Consider the following 23,590-nt stretch of genomic DNA (forward strand, 5'->3'; position numbering starts at 1 on the left):
AAAACAAACCGGTAAACGTGTAAATACATGGCCCCACGCATACACTAACACTAATATAAGCTGATCGGCCGCCATTATGAGATTTGCCATCGACTGTGACAGATCAGTTTGCGTCGCAATAAAATATTTTAAAAATTACGTCGTGCGTTGTGAAATATGTCAAAACAACAATATATAAGTATTTGTGGATATATGATTAAATAAGGGAGAAAAAATTGTGTAACTGGTATTCCCCGTAACCGCACACACACTAGCATAAAGGTGCTTCACTTTTTAATATCACGGCGCGGAGTCCTTCTTTTTTTACTAGTCCGTGGCTCTGTTATTAAGATTTTACTTACCTACTTTAAATATCTATGACTTGATAATGATAAGCATTTACGTGATTTGTTGTTATTTGGATTTATAGTTGATTTATTGATGTTATGAATATATTTTATTTTGTTTTATAGGTCAAAGTTATGGCTTACCTATTATTTATTCAAACCTATTGTTATTTTATTTGTAAGAAAAAAGTAGGCGATTACTTACCAATATTATGATATAATGCTATGTTAATATTATGTTAAATTAAATAAATAAGTGTATAACTAACAGATTGAATTTATATATATATATATATATATATATATATATATATACGAGTATATATATATAATTTTATTCTTTTCATTGACAATGTTTATGGTAGCAGTGAACTTGGGGGATTAAATACCTATTTAAATTAATAAATATTTAATTCTCGAAGTCTGTGTCTCAGTGTCTAGTGAATACCAGCCTTGAAAAGTAAAATTCTAGATCTAATGACTAGACGTCAGCATTATGTTGGGAATTTATGTCCATATTGTTATTAGATTTAAGAATTCTGTATTTTTTTGAACCAATAAACCTTTATATTTGGTATTATTATTTAAAAAAAATAAAAAAACAAACGAAATACCTAAATCTTGGGATAGAAATAGGTATTCTGGGAATTTGTACTTTTCTAAAATTAGAAATGGACGAGTAATATCCCTCACTTCTGGGATTAAAAATATAAATTCAATTTTATAATAATAGCAACCAAGCGCTCTTACCAACTGAGCCAACCGTCCGAGTGACGCTTCGACAGAAATTTTGAGCCACAACCCAAGAGTTGAACAAGACATAACAAAATTCTATGTTTAGTGTTTTTGCAACATGTTATTGTCTGTATTTAATAATATTATGATAGTTGTACTATTCTGATTTACTATTATCACCTGATGGATACGATAATTTCCATGTACGATAGTTTTACGTCCGTGGTACGAACCACGGACGTAAAACTATCGTACATGGAAATTATCGTATCCAGCCATCGTTGGCTGTCCTGCTTCAGAGTCAGACTGTCAACACTGCGTATGACTGCTTGACTTATGAGTTTATGACAATTGACAATGACAAAACAAATTACAAAACACAAAGTTACAAAGCAAGGATAAATTATTTTTATGAATATATCAAGTAATAGCAAATATATTCTCCTGGTTGTTAAAACTTTATTTAAGGAAAGAAGAAGACTCTCACTATAATATGAAATAAATTACAACTTTACCTACATAAAATTTAACTGGCTATATTATTATGGTAACCCGTGTATGTGAATTGAATTTATGATATCTTCGTTTCTGAAGAATTCATTAACCAGTGGTCTGAAATTTAACATTTTACTTGACCTTGCAGCCGAACTGTGAACACTAATAAGTTTATTCACAAAATGAGCCCCGTTGAGAGTGTCCCCGTTGCAGTTTTGAACCGTGTCGATGATTATGTTGAATTATTATATGATGACATTCCCGAGAAAATAAAAGGATCGGCACTGATATTACAACTCGCTAGGAACCCGGATAATTTAGTGGAATTGGCTCGAAATGGTATCTTCTTCAAATATTGTGATGGTTACAATACTGAATACATTTACACTGAACTAAATATGTTTAGTAGTTAAGGCCACCAGAAATTTAAATTTACCTAATTTTGCACTACCTACTTCAGTATTTAAAAGCAATATTTTAATTTTTACAAAGTTAATCAAAATAATTATGTTTCAGAGGCCCTTTTGAGTGCCCTATCTAGAGTTCTGAGAGAGGAATGGAAAAGAAGTATTGAACTGAGTACAAATATTGTTTATACATTTTTCTGCTTTTCCACCTATATTGAATTTCATTCAGTAATTATACAATATAAGATTGGATCATTATGTATGGATGTAATTGATTATGAATTAAAGAGATATGACCAGTGGAAAGAAAAGGTGGAGGGAAAAAAACCATTAGCTACCCCCGATAAGGTAAACATATTTTATTATAACATATGTTATATAACTTAATTCACAATAATAATTTATGTGTTTAAAATATTTTTTTTTCCCTCTTATAGAATGAGTTACCTAAGAGTCGTATCCCAGAGCCAAAAAGACGCCCTAAATCAGGAACTTGGGCAGTGGCTGATGTCAATCTACAAAAGTCAAGATCACTTGTGTCTAGTTATCATGAAGACCTTTGCAATGCTTCTGATGATTGTTTATCAAAGAATGATGAAGAGCAATTAAGAAGGAAACTGAAAGCATTATCTAAAAGACAAGAACAACTCTTAAGAGTTGCATTTTACATGTTACTCAATATTGCTGACAATGTTAAGGTTGAAGAGAAAATGCATAAGAAGGATATAGTTGGATTGCTCATAGGAGCCATGGAAAGACATTCCAATATGGATTTACTTATTCTAATTGTTTCATTCTTGCAAAAGCTGTCTGTTTTTATTGAAAACAAAAATGTAATGGTGTCAAAGGGGATTATCGATAAATTGGCACCCCTTTTGGATTCCCCTAATGCAGACCTAGTGAATGTCACATTAAAACTACTATTCAATCTGACTTTTGACAGTAAAATTCGTAACAAGATTATTAAAATGAACTTATTACCAAAATTTATTCAATTTACAAGTATGGATTTTCTTTAATACAAATGTATAATTCATATATATCTTATAATGTATATTATAGTATATGTGATGATTTTAGGTGATGATAAACATATAACACTGGCTATGAAGATATTATATCATCTCAGTATGGATGACCGTGTTAAAGTACTGTTTACTCAGTCTGATTGTGTGAAGTTGGTAAGCATATTATTACTGAATGAAAAAATAAAATTTCAGCAAATTATTCTGTAACATCTGAAGACTTTTTATTCTGATATATCTAATTCCATCAATCTATAGAACATTCACATGAGATCATTTTTAATGCCCAGTACTTAATTATGAATGAAAGATCAACTATTAAATATTTGCAATTTATTCTGATGTGAATTTGGTTTTTTTACATATACGGATTTGTGTTTGTCTTTAAGAAGTTTTCATTCAAAATAGAATTTAAGATCACTTATTGAATGTCAACAACTACCACCGATTCTAAATGAAGCGCCTCAGACCTGTGAAGAACAGGCCTAAGAAACTCCGCAGCCTTTTTTTTGTTTCATAATTATATGTTTACAGTGTAATATAGTACAATAAACATTTATAATTAAATAGCCTGAGGGTGTTCACTCCATTCCCAGACTGTGGTATCATTAAGAAAATCATTAATGTTATAATAACTACACAAATATTATTTAACAATTCTTTTGATTTTCGTAATACAATTGTTTTGAAAATGCTCTGGGATCTTGTTGTAAAAGCATATACATTGCCCCACAAAAGACTTACTAACTCAACTCAGCCAAGTAGTAGGCATTTTAAGTTTAATATATCTGTTCCTGGTGTTAACATTATGGTTATGACAGTTCCTATCAAATTCATTTATGTTGCTATGTACATACATAACATTATCAAGAATATATTGAAAAGCAGCAAAAAGATGGTAATAAAAAATCCTGTGTCTGTATTCCATATAATATGTATTTTTTTAATAGTAATTAAGATTGGTTTCTCGTTAAACTGGGGTAGAAATTTAAATACTTGTTTTAAACTTTCATAGTCTTTCACAATGTTTAAATATTACACACAGAATATCCTCTGTGATGTAGGCTTTTATGACTGGATATTTCAGCACTATTGCAAACTTAATAATCCTCCTTTGAATCATTAAAGAAGTCATAATATTGTGCCTATTAAAGTACAATATTTCACCAATTATGGATCAAAGCTTAATGTACTCAGTGTGTTTTTTGTGTTTGTTGATAATTGATTTCTCTTTCAGTTAACAGATATGCTTCTATTAAATGTGAACAGTGACCTGAGTTGTGAGAATGGTCCTGGAACAACTGATATTTTATTGGCACTATGTGTGAACTTGTCTTGGAATGAGCGAGCTGCCCAACAGATGGCGTCTGAAGGTCGTCTGCGAGAGCTGTTAGCGCGAGCGTTTAGACACCGGAACTCAATGCTCATGAAACTTGTTAGGAATTTGTCACATCATGCAGCCAATATACCCTTAATTGTGGTAAGTAAGCAAAACATGTCAATTTTATTTTTATGGAATAGGAGGACAAACAAGCGTACGGGTCACCTGTGTTAAGTGATCACTGCTGCCCACAATCTCTTGCAACACCAGAGGAATCACAGGAGCGTTGCTGGCATTTAAGGAAGGTGTACGCGCTTTTTTTTGAAGGTACCCATCTTGTATCGTCCCGGAAACACTGCACAAGGAAGCTCATTCCACAGCTTTATAGTATGTGGAAGAAAGCTCCTTGAAAACCGCACTGTGGAGGACCGCCACACATCCAGATGGTGAGGATGATATCCTAACTTGTGGCGTGTCGTGCGAAGGTGGAATTAGGCGGCAGGAATCAGATTAAACAGCTCTTCGGAACACTCCCCGTGATAAATGCGGTAGAAGACACACAATGAAGCGACGTCTCTACGCAACGCCAAGTGATCCAGCCGTTCATAGAGCACTGGGTAACCGACAATTCGAGCTGCTCTGCGTTGCACGCGGTCAAATGGCTCGAGCTAATACTGGGGTGAGCCAGACCAGAGTTGACAGCAATACTCCATGTGTGGCCGGACCTGCGCTTTGTAGAGCGCTAGAATGTGGGCCGGCTTGAAGTATTGCCGTGCTCTATTAATGACGCCCAGTTTCTTTGAAGCCAATTTGGCTTTGCCTTCCAGATGACCACGAAATTGCCAATCGCTCGAGATTTCTAGACCCAGTATTCCGATACTAGGCGAGGCTTTGAGGGAAGTGTTGTCGAAGAGCGATGATACGACAAATGGGGTTTTTTTAGTGGTAAACGCGCAAACTTGAGTCTTCTGGGTGTTAAATTGGACAAGGTTCAATTTTCCCCATTCCGCGACCTACGCATGAGAGGACTCGATAGAAGACACAAGTTTCTCCTGGCACTGGTCGACGATTTCCCGAGAGAGACCTGCATGGCCCGTGTATACGGCATCACCAGTGCTGTCGTCTGCATAGCAATTAATGTTGGAGGTGTCCAACATATCATTGATATGCAGAAGAAACAGCGTGGGGCACTCCAGCATTCACGGGCTTCGGGTTCGAGCAATATCCGTCGACAATGACCTGTATGCTGCGCCCAGTGAAGAAGCTGGAGGTCCACTTGCACAAGCTCTCGGGAAGCCCAAATGATGTAAGTTTGGAGAGGAGCGCCTTGTGCCATAAACGATCAAAGGCCTTCGCTATATCCAGGCTAACTGCCAGGCCTTCCCCCTTGCTTTTAATAGCCGCCGCCAATCTATGTGTTAGGTATACCAGAAGATCACCTGCCGACCGACCATTGCGAAACCCGTATTTTCGGTCGTTGATCAACTGGTGACATTCTAGGTATACAAGAGCTGACGGCTAATTATGCTCTCCATGATTTTGGAGACCAGGGAGGTATTAGCAATAGGCCTGTAGTTTGCCGGATCCAAACTGTCTCCTTTTTTTTGGATCGGATGGACAAGGGCTGACTTCCATGAGTCAGGGACTACGCCCTTAGAATAAGAGTGCCGGAATAAACGCGTTAGCACCGGCGTCAACTCAGGGGCACACGTTCTAAGCACGAACACAATATACATAATTTAAATTAATAGGACTTAAAATCCTATTTTAAACAAAAGGATTAGGATTTTAAATCCTATTTGCAACAAAAGATCACTTATTGATTATACAAATAAATTTATGAATGATGCGGGACTCGAGCCTGTGACCTCTCGTGTTCCGTGCGAGCGCTCTTCCACTGTGGTAACCGTTCGAGTGGCGTAAAATACATAAATCTAGATAAATATTTGTTCAACACTTAGGTTGTCGCATTAATCCCAGAAGTGAGGGTTATCACTTTAAAAAAATAACAAATTGTTTACACTTATTGATTGTCAATAACTACCATGCATTCAAAAATGTATGCCTCAGACTTGAGAAGAATGAGAGCAAGAATCGCATTTAGCTTATTCTTTTTTGCCAATGTATTGGTTCTATGTATTGGTTATAATAACCTTATGTCAACGAATAGTTTTGATTTTAGTAATTTGTGTATGTTTTCGTTTACAACATATTTGAAATTTTTTTTTTCAAGTTTGATGTAAATAATATTTATACTGTCTAGTCTAGTTTGTTTCCAATCTAGTAATAGGTATTGGTCTAAAAGTAACTGCTAATGGAAATATCAATGAATTAACCAATTTTCCAATAATTACAACATAGAAAACAAAAACCAAGTTGTTGTTTTTATTATTATAAATTAAAATTAGTTAGTACAAACAATGTAAATAGTAAAATTATATACATATTTTTTAAATCTGTTCGTTACACATAACTACACTTAAGTATAAGGAGTATATTCATCCAAAAATACTGTATAAGTAATCGGTAATTAAAGTGTTCATACAAATAAAATAACAATAGGTTTTGCGACAATTATGTTGCCGGCTCTTGTTAAACAAAATTTTGTAAATTTTAATTTTCATTTACACACTAACACTAGTGCTGATTTTTTAACATTTTAAATGAAAAAATATCTCAAAACATTTCAAACAAGTCATTTATATTATGTTTTCAGGAGTTTGTTGGTGATGTGGCTGGTGCAGTGACCAGTGGTGATGCACCTGAAGAGTTTGTGATAGAATGTCTTGGTACACTCAGCAATATTCTCAACCCTGTGAATAACATTGATGTGTATGCTGTAGTTGAGAGATATAATCTTATTCCGTTTATCTTGAAAGTTTTGAATCCAGGTAATTATTCATTCATGTATCAAATAGCTTCCTGGCTGCTCACGTTGCCATTTGGCAACGACATGGCACCACCGTTTAGTACGCTGTTATAAATTTAGTACACAAGACATTAATAATGTAAAGTTGGTTGATTAACATGAGCTTTTTTCTAGGTGCAAATTAATGTATAATGGAGGGATTTTTAAATCCATATACCACTCAATTGTAATAATAATGTGAATGTTAATATGGTGTAACCATACTGTTTATGATAGAGAACACGCATATTTATTGTATTTTTATTAAATGGCTTAAATCACTAAATTATAATAAAAAAACACCAACTGACACCAATACTTTAAGCATCTTAATCTGTTGCATTTGGTCGTTATGTTCTATGACGCCCTTGCTTATTAACATACAAGGGGTTAGGTTAGTGAGGTTGAAAATTTTACGTCATATTTTTAACATACAAGTCTCTGTTCCATCGTTGCTATGCAAAAAAAAAGAATTTCCCAAAATTTAAAAGATATCATCAAAATATTGAAGTAGTAAGTTTATTAAAAATAATATTTGACTATATTTTAATATTTATTATAATTTGCATGTCGCCATAATGTCCAAATGTTTTGAGTTTTCTTAAGGGTTAATTCCGCCAATATTTGTCTTTAAACAATTCGACACGTGTTTCGCCTCAATTCGAGACTTGAGTCTCATGACCTAGTTTGTTTTGGAGGATGGCTCGTGTTGAGGCGAAACACGTGTCGAATTGTTTTAAGACAAATATTAGCGGAATTAACACTTAAGAAAACTGAAAACATTTGGATAATTAGACGTAATTCCAGAAAAACGTTCCAAACCACAATCATATCGAAATTGGGTTAAGAACACAAAACTGGTCACATGATTCATATTAACGGACTGACAAAAAATGGCAGCCCTACTGTCACTCTTTAAATGACACCATGACTTAGTAGCCCAACCCACATGTATGGAATACATTAATATTTATTAATCTTTAAACACGAATTCTTAAAATGTGATATTGTGGCTTGGAACGGTTTTCTGGACCATCCAATTATGGATTTCCGCAAAGTACTTCAATATTTTAAGCCATTGCATAGCTTCCATCGCGGGCCTTGAGCGTGGAGACCGAATCCAGAAATTCTGTAACGAAAATAACCTAACACTTACTTACTGAATGTATATAGATATTTCGCCACGGTCATTTCAGTTGCCGTGGAACAGCGGTTATCACGTATGCTTTTTGTGCAGAAGGTCCCAGGTTCGAGCCTGGGGTACGTCTTGATTTTTATTAAATATCTTTATTTTTTATTATTATGACAAGCATTTTTATTTAGTTTCACCTGTCCCGTTGTTTGTCTGTAATCAAATCTCGCAAGTTAAATTTTACTCACCTCCCGTTTGCTTTTTTTTTAATTTTATTAAAAAAATACTGCATAAATAATTATAATTGCATAAGTTGATAAAAAATGCTATGCAATAGCTTTACCGCGGCAGCCCCCGAGTGCTACACGTCTTCTTTTCTTATCGCCATATTATTATTGTAGTTCATTGAGCAGGTATTACTAGACACGTGATTGTCGCAGACGCCAAGTGCGACCCGGAGCTGGTGCTGGAGGGCGTGGTCTGCGCAGGCGCCGTGTGCGCGGAGCAGCGCTGCGCGGAGGCGCTGTGCGCGGGGGGCGGGGGCGCCGCACTCGTGGCAGCGCTGCGCCAGCGACAGGCCGACGACGAGCACGTGCTGCAGACCGTGTTCGCTTTCCGGCAGATGTTGTCGCACCCGCGCGCAGCAGACCATCTCGTTAACAACACAGGTTGCTTTTTTTTAATTTATTTTTTTATATATTGTTCAAAATATACAAGAAACAAACTACTAAACAGTTTAAGCCGTGAGTCCTCAAGAAACTTAACTGCCTTATTCATAATAAAACGCTTTTCGAAGGTATAAAGCTATATTAGTTAAAACGTGTTTTAAGCCTATCGAACGTTCGATAAAATTCCTTATTCATATTTGTTAGATAAATCTCCCATAACTAACACGTCCCTATAGTACGCAATGTTGCCATTTCGTACAAAAACCATGATTTTAACTAATTTAATGAGGAACTGTCAATGAATACAGACATCTTTTCAATGTCTGGTTTGTCAGTTGTCAAAAGTCGATGACAGAATAATTACAACTAAGTTTTGAAGTCTATCGGTTGTCAATCTATGACGGATATCCAACAACTTTGAGCGGGAAGCTATATATGACATTATTTAACGAACAGCTGATCGATGTCGGCCATGTTTTTTTGCTTTCGAGTGCTTAAAATAGGTTTATAGAAGGGTCCTGACTACTCTAAGTCGCGTCAGCTTTATCGAAGAGTTAATGAGCGTTTTAGCTCTAATATGCGACTATGAATACCATTTTTTAACAAGCGTATATTAGCGATGTTTTAAATCTCGGCTAAGTCATTATGAATAAGACAGTAAGTGTTTATGTGAGGAATAGCGAGTTCGCTTATTCTAGACTTAAAATATTTGAATATTAAATAATAATTATTCTAAAAATATCATATAAGTCGAAGTTTTTTTTACATATGATACATGACTGAATTAAATAGCAAAGGAGACAAACCAAAATAAAAACAAAGAAAAACAATAGAAATAATGGAAAAATGAAACACCCAGGCTATGCTCATTAGTAATAGGCATTTCCTAGAGTATGTGGCCATGATCAACGTCACTCATTCCCCAGAAATGTCTGTTACATCGCCCTAAAAACAATGATTTTGTATTACTGGTATGTCTAATAGAATGTGGCAAGTCATTTAAGATTTTGGCTTTGCATAGCTACATTAACCGATTTAGGGCCGTTCCCAATATACTATCTACAGATAGAGATAAATTACTATGTTCTACTGTCAGTAATTAGCTGTCAATAATCTGAAGCTGTCCCGATATACCCGATAAGTCATTCTTATCGCCTTGTATTGGGACGCGTGAATTTCAATTTCCATACAAACTTCTATTATAAGCTCTATACGTCTTCCCATTGACAGACAAGACAGCGTGTACGGATAAGGTGAGTTACCGTCGATAAGTTTATTGGGACAGAAAAGTCAACGATAGTTACGATTTTCATCGCAATTATGCCACAACCGGAGATAGACTGAATATTGGGAACGGCCGTTATTCATAGCGGATTATTTCAAAGCTTTAAAATATTTTTGGTTTCTCAAGTTTAACTATGGATTGAAAAATAAAATATTTAATCTACATTTACGATTTTATTGTGTCGCCATTTTTATATATGGTATTCATCCTGAGTGTGATAGGCCACTTTCTCATGTTAGTTATTATATATATTATAATTATATATTTTTTTTTTTTTTTTATATATTTAGTTGGGTTACTATTAAGATTTTTGTTACTTACTATATCTAGTTGTAATTTGAATTAAGGGCCGTTCATAAAATACGTCACACTAAAATCAGGTTTTTTTGACCCCTCGCCCCCTATTGTCACGCTGTGTCACACTTTCTATATCATTCTATCACAATATTTTGTCACAAAAACTAACCCCCCCCCCCCCCCCCCCCCCTGCTGAGTATGATAAACTCTAAATGATAGTACACAAATTCTGAAAATTAAAAATATTTCGGCAATAAAGAGTATAAAGTAATTAACTGGAGAGTATTAAATAGAGAAGATGAAATAAGTCCGTATTAGTTCACTGCTAAATGGCGAATGAAGGAATATAATAATAATAAATACACGAGAAACAATATTTTCATTTGTTACTGAATCGAGAGCGCAGGGTACGTGGAAACGTTACTATCTCAAGTATTGGAAAAACAAAGAAACCAGTTGTGACGGATCGCAACGCCGCTAGAGTCGCGCCACAGAGTTTGCGCTCATGTCAAAAAATAATAAACGGCGAACGTCACGTTACCGTATACCCCCTGTCCCCCCTTGTCACATCTTGTCACACTCAGCCAGACACCCCCCCCCCCCGTCCCCCGTATGCGAACGTATTTTATGAACGGCCCCCTTAAAACACTAATGAATTAGTTATTCTCTTGTTAGGGTTGAATCCTGTTTTTAACTAACTTTTAGATTTATAAAGTAAATAATAAGCCAATTTAACAAGTGGTGTTTAGCTTTAAATTATTTTACATACAGCCATGTAATGTTAATGATTGTAAATAGTTTGAGAAATATTAATTATGTAAAATCGCTGGTAGGGCCCGTAAGGTGGCTGTTGAGTTTCTTGTATGTTTCTCTCACGAGCTCAACTTTTTCCGAACATATTTTGGTAAATTCAGTAATTTAAAAGAAATATTTATAGTGACTATTCAGAAGTACTTAGTTTAAGCCTAATTAAATAAAGTTTATTTGACTAACTGATACCACTGTTCAGGCATTATCTATAAATAAATTTAAATGTTTTATAAAAAAATGGCTCTGTCGTAAATCCTATTACTCCACTGTTGAATATCTAAATGATCGGACGGCCTGGGACTAGATTGTGATTATTTTATAGCGATAGAAATGACTGTACAATATTGTATATTTTTATTGAAAAGAGCGCAAAAAAAGAATGCTGGGAGAGTTTCTTGCGCCGCTTCTTCACTCTCAGAGCGCCATTTGTTTCCGGAGCGGTAGTAGTATCTAGTAGTATAAGAAATGACATCAAAAAGAATTCTAAAGGAATCAATTTTGAGAAAATAAATGCCTTTTTACTAAAAAATTATTTATGCAGCATATTTCATAAGAGTGTTAAATTTTACAGAAGCCCCAGCCTACTTAATTGATCTTATGCAAGACAAGAACGTCGAAATAAGGAAAATGTGTGATTCCTGTCTTGACATCATATCACAGATGCAAAATGATTGGGCAGCTAGAATAAAGGTAATATTATTTACATTAAAATTAGTCGTCAATTTGTCCGTGCGAGATCGCGGGTAAAGGTACGGACAGACGTGCTCATTACTAGCACGAAAGCATGCTTTTATTGTGTGCAGCATGTGCTCATTAGTAGCACGTGTGTACTGTAATGAGCATACTTATTTAGAGCATGCTTAAAAATCAACCGACGTTTGATTTTCGAGCATGCTATTGAGGCGCGTGTAGAAGGGGGCGTGCTCCGAGCGCGTCTGAACAGGTTTGCTTATTAGCATCGATTTGATCTCGATCCGCGGCGGGTGACTATGATTATTTTATTGAGTTCTGTATGGATATCACTGTCACTATATTTTTGTACATCCATTTTGTCCAAGCGCCTGGTGCCAAATAGCAGCACGTCTGTCCGGTACGTTTGCTTTGAGCATGCTTATTTATGAGTATGCTTAAGCAAGCATGCTTATTGCTGGCAAATGTGAACAGTTGCATGAGCATGCTAACTTTAAGCATACCTAAAAGCACGCTTTTTTTGAGCACGTCTGTCCATACCTTAAGAGTCCCACAACGTTTCATGTTCATGAATTTTGTTTCCAAATTTAATTTGTGTAATTAAGTAGAAGTGGGGGTTATCACTTTAAAAAATAACAAATTGTTTGGATTTCTAAGATCGACATCTCAAATCAATTTCCTAATATGCAAATATTGGGTTTGAGCGTATAAACTTCAAAGAAGTTGCTGTAGACGAAGCCACAACCTGAGAGTTGAACAAAACATATCATTTCAAACGTGTCGTCACTTGAAAGGTTGGCTCAGTGAAAGAGCGCACGCACGGAACGCGAGAGGTCACGGTGTCCAGTCCCGCATCGTTCATTAATGTGTTTTCAAATTTAATTTATGTAAACTTTTTATTGAAGTAGGCGTTACTTTGCGGAAATCCATAATTATACAAATGAAACGTGTAGTCTCGTGCCAGATTTTGGCGAGACAACACGTCCTGAGGATGCACGTGTCGAATTGTTTAAAAACAAATATTGGCGGAATTAACACTAAAGAAAACTTAAATCATTTGTATATTTATGTAAACTTAGTAGCGTTTCTCAATCGTGAGCCGCGAAGTAGAAAATAAGTAGATGAAAACACTAATGCAAATTCACGACAGAAATATTTACACCACACTTAATTTTTCATTCATCATGGTTCATTATCACCACAGAATTTAGGTAGAAGGGTTACACTTCAATTTTGCCTAAGTTTTGCGCGTGTCACTAAACAAGATATTCCCCGCCTTCAGAGCCTCACTACAGAGACCCCCCAGCATAAAATAGGCAAAGATACAGTAATCGAGTATATAGAATATAAGAAAATCAACAGGCAGCGGACTCATTAAAAGAATGAATGAATGAACTCATTCAAGATTTTGTTTTATCATTTTAAGGTGAATACTCGATATGATATGGCACAATTCTGTTTGTAACTCGCCCACGTTCTCGTATCGTTTTTTGTATAGCATATCTTTCACATATCCCCAAAAGAAGAAATCTAATGGTGTAAGGTCCGGGGATCTGGCCGGCCATCTAATCGGTCCATTCGTACCAATCCAAGTAGGAAAACATTCCTTTTTCGTTGTTCCTTTCTTTTAAAATACTATGTTACTTAAGAAGAGTTATTAGTTTTTGGCCATTCTTTCGATTGGAATTATAAAAGTAGGGGTGTTTTTTTTTACATTTCAGTCGGTTCGATTCCCAGACGAGGCAAGTAATTGTTAGAAAATCTTTGAATACTAACTTTTAAAAATAACATTGTCTTCTTTCAGTAAAATAGCCTATCTTCGATATTTAAGGTACTTTCCCTTCATGTCCCATAACTTTGGGACACCCTGTATTTAAAAATGAATTGCTGTTCGTTAGTCTCCAATTTTGGTCTTGAATTATTTGTGGAAGTCCAGAGAAGGTTTAAAAGGTGAATAAATAGGAAAATGGTGCTAAATTAAATAAAAACAACAAATTTGTTTTTCCTTTGATGTGTCCATACATAATTTCTATGAGAGAATTTATTGACACACGGTTTGACAGTTCTGCTGTGAAACAATTTCTTTACGACAGCAGGGTGCATATTTTACGAAGTAATTTTTGATGCTATGATATATTATTGACAAATGCATATAAAACATTAGTTTATTTATATATATAACCCCTAAGCCCTATAAATAACTTTGTAGTAGAATATTAAAAAAAAAAACAGTATAAAAACGACAGTCTACAAAAAATGTATAACTTGGAATGAAGTACAAACTTTACTCAATCGGTGTTAGAACACTATCTGCCGCACTACTGTAGTATAAAATAAAAAGTGCTCGTGTCCACGTTAGTCATGGTATAGGTACTTATATATATATTATACCAATATAATTGGTCGTTCTAGTCGTTCTAGGTCGACTAGCAGGACGTTCAGCTGATGGTAATTGATACGCCCTGCCCATTACTATGCATTGCCGCTCAGGATTCATGAAAAGCCCAAAAATTCTAAGCGGCACTATAATTGCGCTCGTCACTTTGAGACATAAGATGTCAAGTCTCATTTGCCCAGTAATTTCACTAGTTAAGGTGCCCTTTAGACCGAAACACAGTATTGTTTACACATTACTGCTTCTACTGATTACGGTAGAAATAGGCGCCGTTGTGGTACCCATAATCTAGCCGGCATCCTGTGCAGAAGAGCCTGGTGATTCGTGAGTGGTGCGTGGTGGTCGGCTGATTGAAAAAATATTAACAATGAAAAATTATCGAATTGCAGGTGGAGAGATTCAGATGCCACAATGGGCAGTGGTTGTCTGTGGTGGAAACATTGGGAGCAGAGGGTGGGTCGGGAGATGCGGCTGATGATCTGCCGCCCTATCTCTCTGCCGACTATCTCACTACACACAGACTTACCACTTCAGGTAATCACCCTGTTTAAGGCTTAGGCCGCACTACAGTATTTTCCCGCGAAACCGATTGAGACGCACACACCACGATTATAAACCGCGAAACCACTCGCGATTTTTACACTTTGAAGATGGCTTTCAAAAGAAACGAAAAGTAAGAAAAGTTTTGTTGATTTGATACTAAGATACGAAAATTTTGCAAATATTGGGTCCATCCACTATCTATCTCGCTAACTAGCCTAAGATTAGAGTTTTTTTTTTCATAAGTAATATCAAATTTTAAGGGAACACCCAGATAAACTTTTCGATTACTATCGGATGTCAGTAGCGAGCTTTGATCAAATTTTGCACGATGTGGGAGCATACATAACCTCCATGGATACAAAATGGGATTCTGGGATAAACTCTCGTACTCTGCGTTTGATACAGACTCCGACTCGGATGACGACATTATTTCAATGACGCGACTTCACGACAATTCTTCGCGACGGTCGGCCGAATTTATCGCAAGAAATCGCCCGCGGTTAACGCTTAGTCCGTGTATACCCGCGGTTTTTTTCGCGATAATTTTGTAACATTTCACAGTTTTTAAATCAGTCGAGGGATAAAACCGCAAGTGCGGCTGCTTGTATTTGTTATTTTGTTTCATAAACTCACACGGTTAAAAATCGCTGCGGTTTAACGGTAATGCGGCCTGGGCCTACACCATAGACAAAGAATATAGCGGCGCGTAGACGACAAGCTTATATTATGTCGCTTTGTCGAGCTGTTTGTGTCTCCGTCGTGAACAAAAAATCTGTTGTCAATATTGTGGTTAGAGCCCTGATGTTGCAAAAGGTCGGCAAGTATTACCTCTATAAGGACTTTCGTCATAATTATGCGATGAGGAGTTTTTAGGAAGGGTGACTTATCTATGGAAACATGTTGGCACTGGGTTGCTAACCCGGTTTTATGTAAGTATGGTATGAAACCGGTCGACTGGACTTGACTGTGTGTGTTGTCGTATGATGGTAGCGTGACTACATCACATAGAAGGCCTTATGGTAAGTGATACGTCCTGCCCATTACAATGCAGTGCCGCTCAGGATTGCTGATTGAACCCAAAATTCTGAGCTATACCACAATGGCGTCCTTCTAACTTAACACGGCGAGCATGGGATGAAAAAAAGTTACATATAGGATGAGGCAGGGTATGACATACCCATAATTGGATGTATCATGAAATAGAACTTATTATTTATCTCTTAATTTTGTTAATCTTATTTCATTCAGTTCATTATTTTGTCAAATAATGAATAATTTAATGGAATTCAGTAAAAAAAGTTTTAAAGCCTGAAATATATTTTAATTATTAATGTTTTTCTTACTCTAAGTAATAATAGGAATAAATATTGAGGTTCACAAAAATCAACACCATGCAAATGGGCTTGGCACAAGCATTGCAGGAATGCTTGATTTTGTATTTGTATTTACAACCCTGGCCCCTGATATTTCGTCCTGGTACATTCTCATGTCCAAGTGATGGTTCACCTAGCTGTTTCTCAATTTGATGGCGGAGGTATGTGGGATTTTTTTTTCTTGATTGCAAGTGTTCGTAAATCAGTTTAAGCCGAATAAATTTTTCTCTTCTTTCTTCTCTTCTTTATTCTGAATTCTGTTCTCTTTGTCGTAATGTTTTATTTGCTCGATAAATAACGCAAGCAATTATAGCTGCCATGTTCAAGAGACCATAGAGAAGAGTCATAGGCCATCGTTTACTGTTGCGAGTAACGTTGTAATTTGGCATTCTACTGATCAACCACATCAACGTCAGTTTTGGTACATTCATAATTCGCTTCGTGCTCGCTGGGTTTCATCTTCTGAACTGGACTCATCAGAATAATCACTTGATTTCTCCTCTAACAAGGCACGAGTTCACTCTTTTGATCAAAAACTGTAAATAATAATAAAAACTCAACTAAAGAAACGAAAGACAACCAATATAGTAAATCATAAAAAAAAAACTACAAAGGTTTATTAACATAAAAAAACTAATAAAAGTTAAAACTCATGAATGGAAAAATTACATAAAAAAATACTTGAAAAATGAGGCAGACATACCCGTAAGAGGTTTGCGCTCTAATATCCCGGCCGGCGTCCCACGCCACACTGCAATCACGTCACTATCCTCTCCCTCATGCCCACCCCTTCAGCTACTGAGCGAGCGAGGGTTGCCAGGTTTAAAAAAATACACTACTTTATTAATTATAAATCTTATCAGATCAGATAGATATAGCCAGGGTATCTTGTCAGATACCCTGGGTCATGCTCGCCGGGTAAAACACAATAATACTTGCACACTTCTGCTCGAAGGCAGGAAAAGGTGCCTCTGTGGAACTCACCGGTATCATGTGCAAGGATCTCTCACTTGGTTCACATCACGACCATATTATTATTGTTACAATGGTTTTATCTTTTCTTTTATGAAAATAAGGGACGAGACGAGCAGCACGTTCAGCTGATGGTAATTGATACGCCCTACCCATCGCAATGCAGTGCCGTTCAGGATTCTTGAAAAACCCAAAAATTCTGAGTGGCACTACAATTGCGCTCGTCACCTTGAGACATGCGATGTTAAGTCTCATTTGCCCAGTAATTTCGCCCTTCAGACCGAAACACAGTAATGTTTACACATTACTGCTTCACGGCAGAAATAGGTGCCGTTGTGCCGTACCCATAATCTAGTCGGCTTCCTGTGCAAAGGAGCCTCCCACTGGTAACTGGTTTTTGATAATATCTTGATACGATATTTTGTTTGCTTTTTGTATAACTATATATTATTTATTATCTTTTGTTTTTTAGATTCACAAACATCACTTAACGACGATTCAGATAGTCTGACCGGAGTGGATTACAACCGAGTTAACAGTCGGTAGGTATATGTATTACTTTGATACCAAATTCTTAAAAATATCATGTTAAAGCCCACAGATCTGTTCCGGTGGTGAACCCGGAACGACGGAACTCCTCAGTGACCCATAACCCAGCCAGTCATAAATTAAAATGTGCAAATTAAAAACCTTTTTCACCAAAAAAGCCTTCTATATAAAACTTTTTGAAATTGTTGATTTGCAAAACGTAACCTTTTGAATTTTGGTTTTAGTAATCTTGTTTAAATATAATGGCATTTATTTTCTCAAAATTGATTCCTTTAGAATTAATTTTAATGTTAAGTTTAATGTTAAGAGAGAAGTGTAATATAATGCGATTTGAGTCGGCATTTTTCTTAATTTGGTATTTTTATTTGGAAGATTCGCATCTCATATTGATTCGGGAACACCGCAGTAAAAGCTGTTTCAGCAGTTGGGTTGTAGTGGTAGACTTTCCTGGAACCACACTGCAGGAACACGATACCTCCGATGAAGATGATATTTAGAGAGAGAGATTGAGAGGTTCCTTGTGGAGAAAGTTGGAGTTGGGCGATTTTTTTTTTATATTTTTATACCTTGTCTTGTCCTATGGCTGTTTTGCGCCTTTAATTATTTTTTAGAAATAATTAATTATTGAAATGGAAAATACCCCTTTTTTAAGTTATGTGTTCTTAAGGAGCACTGCACTTTTTTTTTACAGCAAGTATTAATCTGATCTCATTGCATTGACATGATGACATTTTAATGTAAAAGATATTAGAGTTGCATCGCCAAAACGTAACTCAGTAGAAAAGAACATTATGAAGAGAAAAAAAGAACATTACTCAGTGGAACATTAAGATGCTCAAGCTGAGACAAATTAATAACATTTAGCAATAATCAGTTTGCTTTTTATGAGAACTTTAAAAAAAAATTAATGTTCACATAACTAAGATTACAAGAAAACCCATAAATATCAATTGACTGTCAATAATTCTTTTTCGTCAAATATTGACTTTGGTACGAGAACTGCACTGAAAATTTCGGTAATCAAGGAAGTGACATAACATTACTATTTAAAAATGTATTTATTGATTTTCGAAGAATTCTCCGCGAAATTTGACACAATTTGCCATACGATGGAATCAATCATTGAAGCAACCATTCCATTCGGAAGTTAGGGTCTCCAAAATGGCCGTTTTGTAGGCGTCCACAGCTTCTTCAGGTGATGAAAATCTCTGACCACGCAATTTATTCTTTATTTTAGGGAAAGTATAGAAATCATTAGGGCTTAGGTCGGGGCTGTACCGCGGATGGTCTAATAATTCTATGTTTTCTTGCTCTAAAAACTCTTTTGTTCTATGCGCGGTGTGAGAACTCGTCTTTGTCCTGATGGAGGATGATGCGGCGGTTGCAGTTCTCTTTACGGAGTTCAGAAACGACCTGTGGCAAACAAATGCTAGCATACCATTCTGCATTCACCGTTCTTTGTCCCTTAAGAGGAATATTCGCAACATGGCCGGTTTTGGAGACAAACGTGGACATCATTTTTTTTGCAACACTCCGTGAACGAACAATTTTTGTTGGCTTTAACTCATTTTCGAACACCCAAACTCGTGACGGGATTTTTGTTTCGGGTTCGTACCCGTAAATCCAGGATTCGTCACCTGATACGATATTGTATACAGCATTTGAGGATCCTGTGTAGAACGTTTCGAGAGTTCTGACGCACCAAGTAACGCGAGCCGCTTTTTGCTCTTCACAGAGCAAATGCGGTATCCATCGGGAAAACAACTTTTTACACCTAATTGTTCATGCAAGACTATTTGTATTTGACTCATGCCAATGTCTAAAGTTGCCTGAATTTCGCGGTATGTCAAATGTCGATCTTCCTCAATCAGCTTACGCATAGCATCAACGTTTTCTTTGGTGACTGCAGTTTTTGGACGACCTTGACGGGGATCATCACTGAGCTTGACACGTCCACGTTGAAATTCAGCAAACCAGCGATAAATTGTGGTTTTGGATGGGGCTTCATCACCAAATGCAGAAATCATCCGGTCAACACACTGTTTTTGTGTTAAAACACTTCGAAAGAATAAATCATCGCTCTAGAATTTTCTCGAGTCATTTCCATTTTCTCAACGACTAAGCAAGTTTGACAAGACCTTGTGACGAGACCGAGAATCTTTTTTTGAATAAATAAATGGTATTCGATTTTTAAAACCAAGGAGTTTTCAATTAAAAAGATTTAATATGACAGGAACAGTGGAAATATTCCATTCCCGATACTTTTAGTGCAGCCTACGTACACACGCCATATCACATAAATTGAATTGACTTTGGTACACAAAAATATAAAAACGCCCAGTTAAAGAATCAGATAATATTGATTCATATATTTTTATTTCTTCATTTCTAGCAACACCCAAGACGGACGACACATCGATGATTTTGGCATATCTGACTCTGTGTCCGCGATATCAGCGTTGGATGACGACACGCACTTCTCAAAAACACTTAATGTTTTTGCTTGAAGCTTCCACGACGAATATTGCATTAGATAAGTTCGAGGAACACTGACAAACTTATAGTGCACGAACACCATACTAAACAGTATTAATAAAATTATTTTTATCACTTATAAATTTAGACTTTTCGACATTCACAATCTTTAGGTTTAATTATTGCTAGTAAAACCTGGTTACGCTTTACTGTATCTATATGGATTCATAAAAATTCCTTTATATGAATCTAATGTTATGTAAAAATTTTGAAATTATTGGTTGGGAGCTTTTATTTAGGAAAGGACGAGACGTGCATGACGTTCACCTGATTCTTGATTGAACCTAAACTTCTGAGCGGCATCCCAATGTGCTCATCACTTCTACTACAATATATATAATGAAAATGGTCATTCTTTGAGGCTCAATCACGCCTAAACCACTTGATCGTATCGACATGACACTACTACCATTCGATGCGAAATTTATCTATATATATATACTCATTTTTTACTGTATTTGTAATAAGATGAATAAAATTTAATTTATTTACTTTTAAAATTCGCCCAGCGCAGCGGGCGGGAACGGCTAGTTCATATTATATAAATTGTTTTTCCAATCCAAATCACTTTATTCATGTAGGTCAAGGAAATGACACTTATGAATGTTAAAAGTTTTCTTTTCTTTTTATTTCCACCGCCACTTCATAAAGGGTTTATTAGCTACGGCGCCCTTCGAACCAAAACGCAGTATTATATAAAATATCTACAATGTATCAAGACACGCATCCCGGCGTCCCCAGGGATACCAGTAAGAGATTTGAACCGACGGTATCGGTAATAAATAATTTACTTCTCCTAAGTCACAAATAAATTCGATAAAAATCATCTTTACTTAACGTAGTGTTATGTCTCTTTCGCACTGTTTTTAATTAACGCAAAAAAAAATTCTAAACCATTAGTTTTTAAGGGGTAGTCCTAATAATTATCCAAACTAGGGAAACGCGTATACTTCATACTAAATTAGGCTTAATAATGTATTAATACCAAATATAACACCCTAGTCGTAAAATTAATTAATAAAGGCTTCGAGTTGACGGTTTTGTTTCCTGTATTCGTTTCCGTCCACGTATACTCAATGTTTTATTGAATGTGAAACCTTATTTTGAGTAAAATTTAGGTATTTTGTTGATTAATTATTTTTGTTATTGATAATAATAAAAATACTCCGAATCTGGTTTTAGTCTATTGTGCAATATTGGTTGTATGGTTGAATTTAATGAATTTTACCAATTTAACAAAAAATAATATATTTATTTTTTGGTATGGCAACATAACTTACTCTACATTGTTGTGTTGTACATGTGTTGTAAGTTGCTTAATTCTTATGTTATTTCCATAATAAATGTGGTATTCTTATTTATGTGATACTAAATGATATGTCTTATATTTTTTTTTAATGAAATGAATGATTTATTGTATTTTTATTTATATAGTTGCTTTCCAAATACATAATATATAGTGAACCAAACTTATTCGTGTTTCATTTACCTATGTCATATTATGTAAATCAAATATCAACAGTCGATATACACTGACCTGTATAAATACCACTGGACAGGCTGTTTCATGTTTGACAACAACAATTTTTGTGCCTATTTGACGCGCCACTCGCGAGTGTCCAGAGAACTAATTTTGACGTATAATACAAATGCCTGCGAAGGAACGTACAATACTCTTGAAGTATTTTTGCATTTTGAATTAATTTCGTTCGTTTTCCGTATTATTTATAATAAGGCACACATTTCTTTTTGTAAATAGCTTCCTACCATGTTTGCTGAGGTTGTCGTCAATAGTTTTAGTACCGCAGACTCTCGTTAGATGGCCAACAGTGCCAAAATGGCGAATATCAAACAGGTGCAAAAGCACTTTGACAGCCGCCAGCCCAGTGGTATATAGTAGAGGTCAGTGGTCGATATAACACAAAGTTTTGACAAAATTGTATAAAATAATGTTGCCGCCTGTTTTGGTATTTGAAAAGCTTACTTGTCGAATTTATATTAGACTGACTTGCGCGGGTTGGTTGCTTATACGTTTACATAGATACTCTTGCTGCTTGACAACCGATGAAACCAGGCCAGGTTTATTACTTTAGTGCGCGTTACAAGCTACGTCTCAGACTCCCGAATTGTATGTCACTTTGTGTTAGTGTGCGTGCATTGCTAAAAAAAGAGGTTAACTTAACTGTCAACCTAATTTTTTTTCGACGTTTTCACAGCTGTCACAGCCAATTATATATAAATGATCTAATGTTGTTTGCATCCTATAAACCACAGGATCATAATATTATATCCGCCTGATGCTTTGGATATAAACTTATTATAAATAAATAAATGGTTGGCGTGTACCAACTCATTCTTCACTCCGCTCTGCTTGCTTGTACTACCCCCTACCGTATAGCAGACTACATCACTTGAAACGACAGTTGTATACATAGATAATGTATTATTTTCAATGACAGGGGGCTTAAGAAAATGTTGTTTTGGCGTTCTGGGTACTTTGGATTCAAATAAAAAAAGTGCGAGATCTCAGAGTGAAACTCTTATTAAATGCCAACCAAAGAGAATTTAAACATTACGTTGAAGAGTCGGGAGTGCCATAGAAAATGATGAGAAATGTCGCTTGTGTGAAACGCGTACTTAATCTGCATACCAACATAATCACCTAGTAACGTAATAGCAGAGCTGCCAATATAGTAACCCAGTGTAAGGGTTGTAATCAATCCATAATTTTTATCGATAATTAACTATACTATACAAATATATCCTTTTATCGATAGTTGCATTAATATAAATTTTATCTAATTTTAAGGTTCCCTTTGTTAATTTTAAGTTGGACCTAAGCCAAGAGTTTTTTTTTAATGAAAATAAGGGATTTGTAAATAAGGGAGGGAATTTGTTTAAAATAGGGTTACGTTTTAGTTATCTCAAAGAAAAAAACAATTTACATAATTAATATTTTTTTAAAAGTTTTCTTTTGCGTTGTGTAAGTAGTTTCGGTTTAGACAGTCTCTGATTTTCTTTTTTCAGGTGTTGCAATAAATGTTTTTAAAGTACTGGGCGTGGATCCTGAATCTGAAATTAGAACAGAATACATATTAACAGAAATTAGTTAACCCTAATATTA

At 35.7% G+C, this 23,590-nt stretch overlaps 1 protein-coding gene across 1 annotated transcript; it reads left to right on the plus strand.

The window, feature by feature from the left end:
• The first annotated feature begins 1,431 nt into the window (after positions 1-1,431).
• Positions 1,432-21,935, plus strand: LOC126972770 (kinesin-associated protein 3). Its single transcript, XM_050819807.1, has 12 exons — positions 1,432-1,617; positions 1,705-1,895; positions 2,073-2,311; positions 2,401-2,965; positions 3,044-3,144; positions 4,226-4,468; positions 7,026-7,200; positions 8,790-9,017; positions 11,981-12,099; positions 14,884-15,028; positions 17,855-17,924; positions 20,324-21,935. The coding sequence occupies exons 2-12, from the start codon at positions 1,739-1,741 to the stop codon at positions 20,436-20,438; spliced, it is 2,157 nt and encodes a 718-aa protein (XP_050675764.1). The 5' UTR covers positions 1,432-1,617; positions 1,705-1,738; the 3' UTR covers positions 20,439-21,935.
• The last annotated feature ends 1,655 nt before the right edge of the window (positions 21,936-23,590 follow it).

Source organism: Leptidea sinapis, chromosome 27 (assembly GCF_905404315.1).
Source record: "Leptidea sinapis chromosome 27, ilLepSina1.1, whole genome shotgun sequence".
In the NCBI taxonomy this organism is placed as follows: domain Eukaryota; kingdom Metazoa; phylum Arthropoda; class Insecta; order Lepidoptera; family Pieridae; genus Leptidea; species Leptidea sinapis.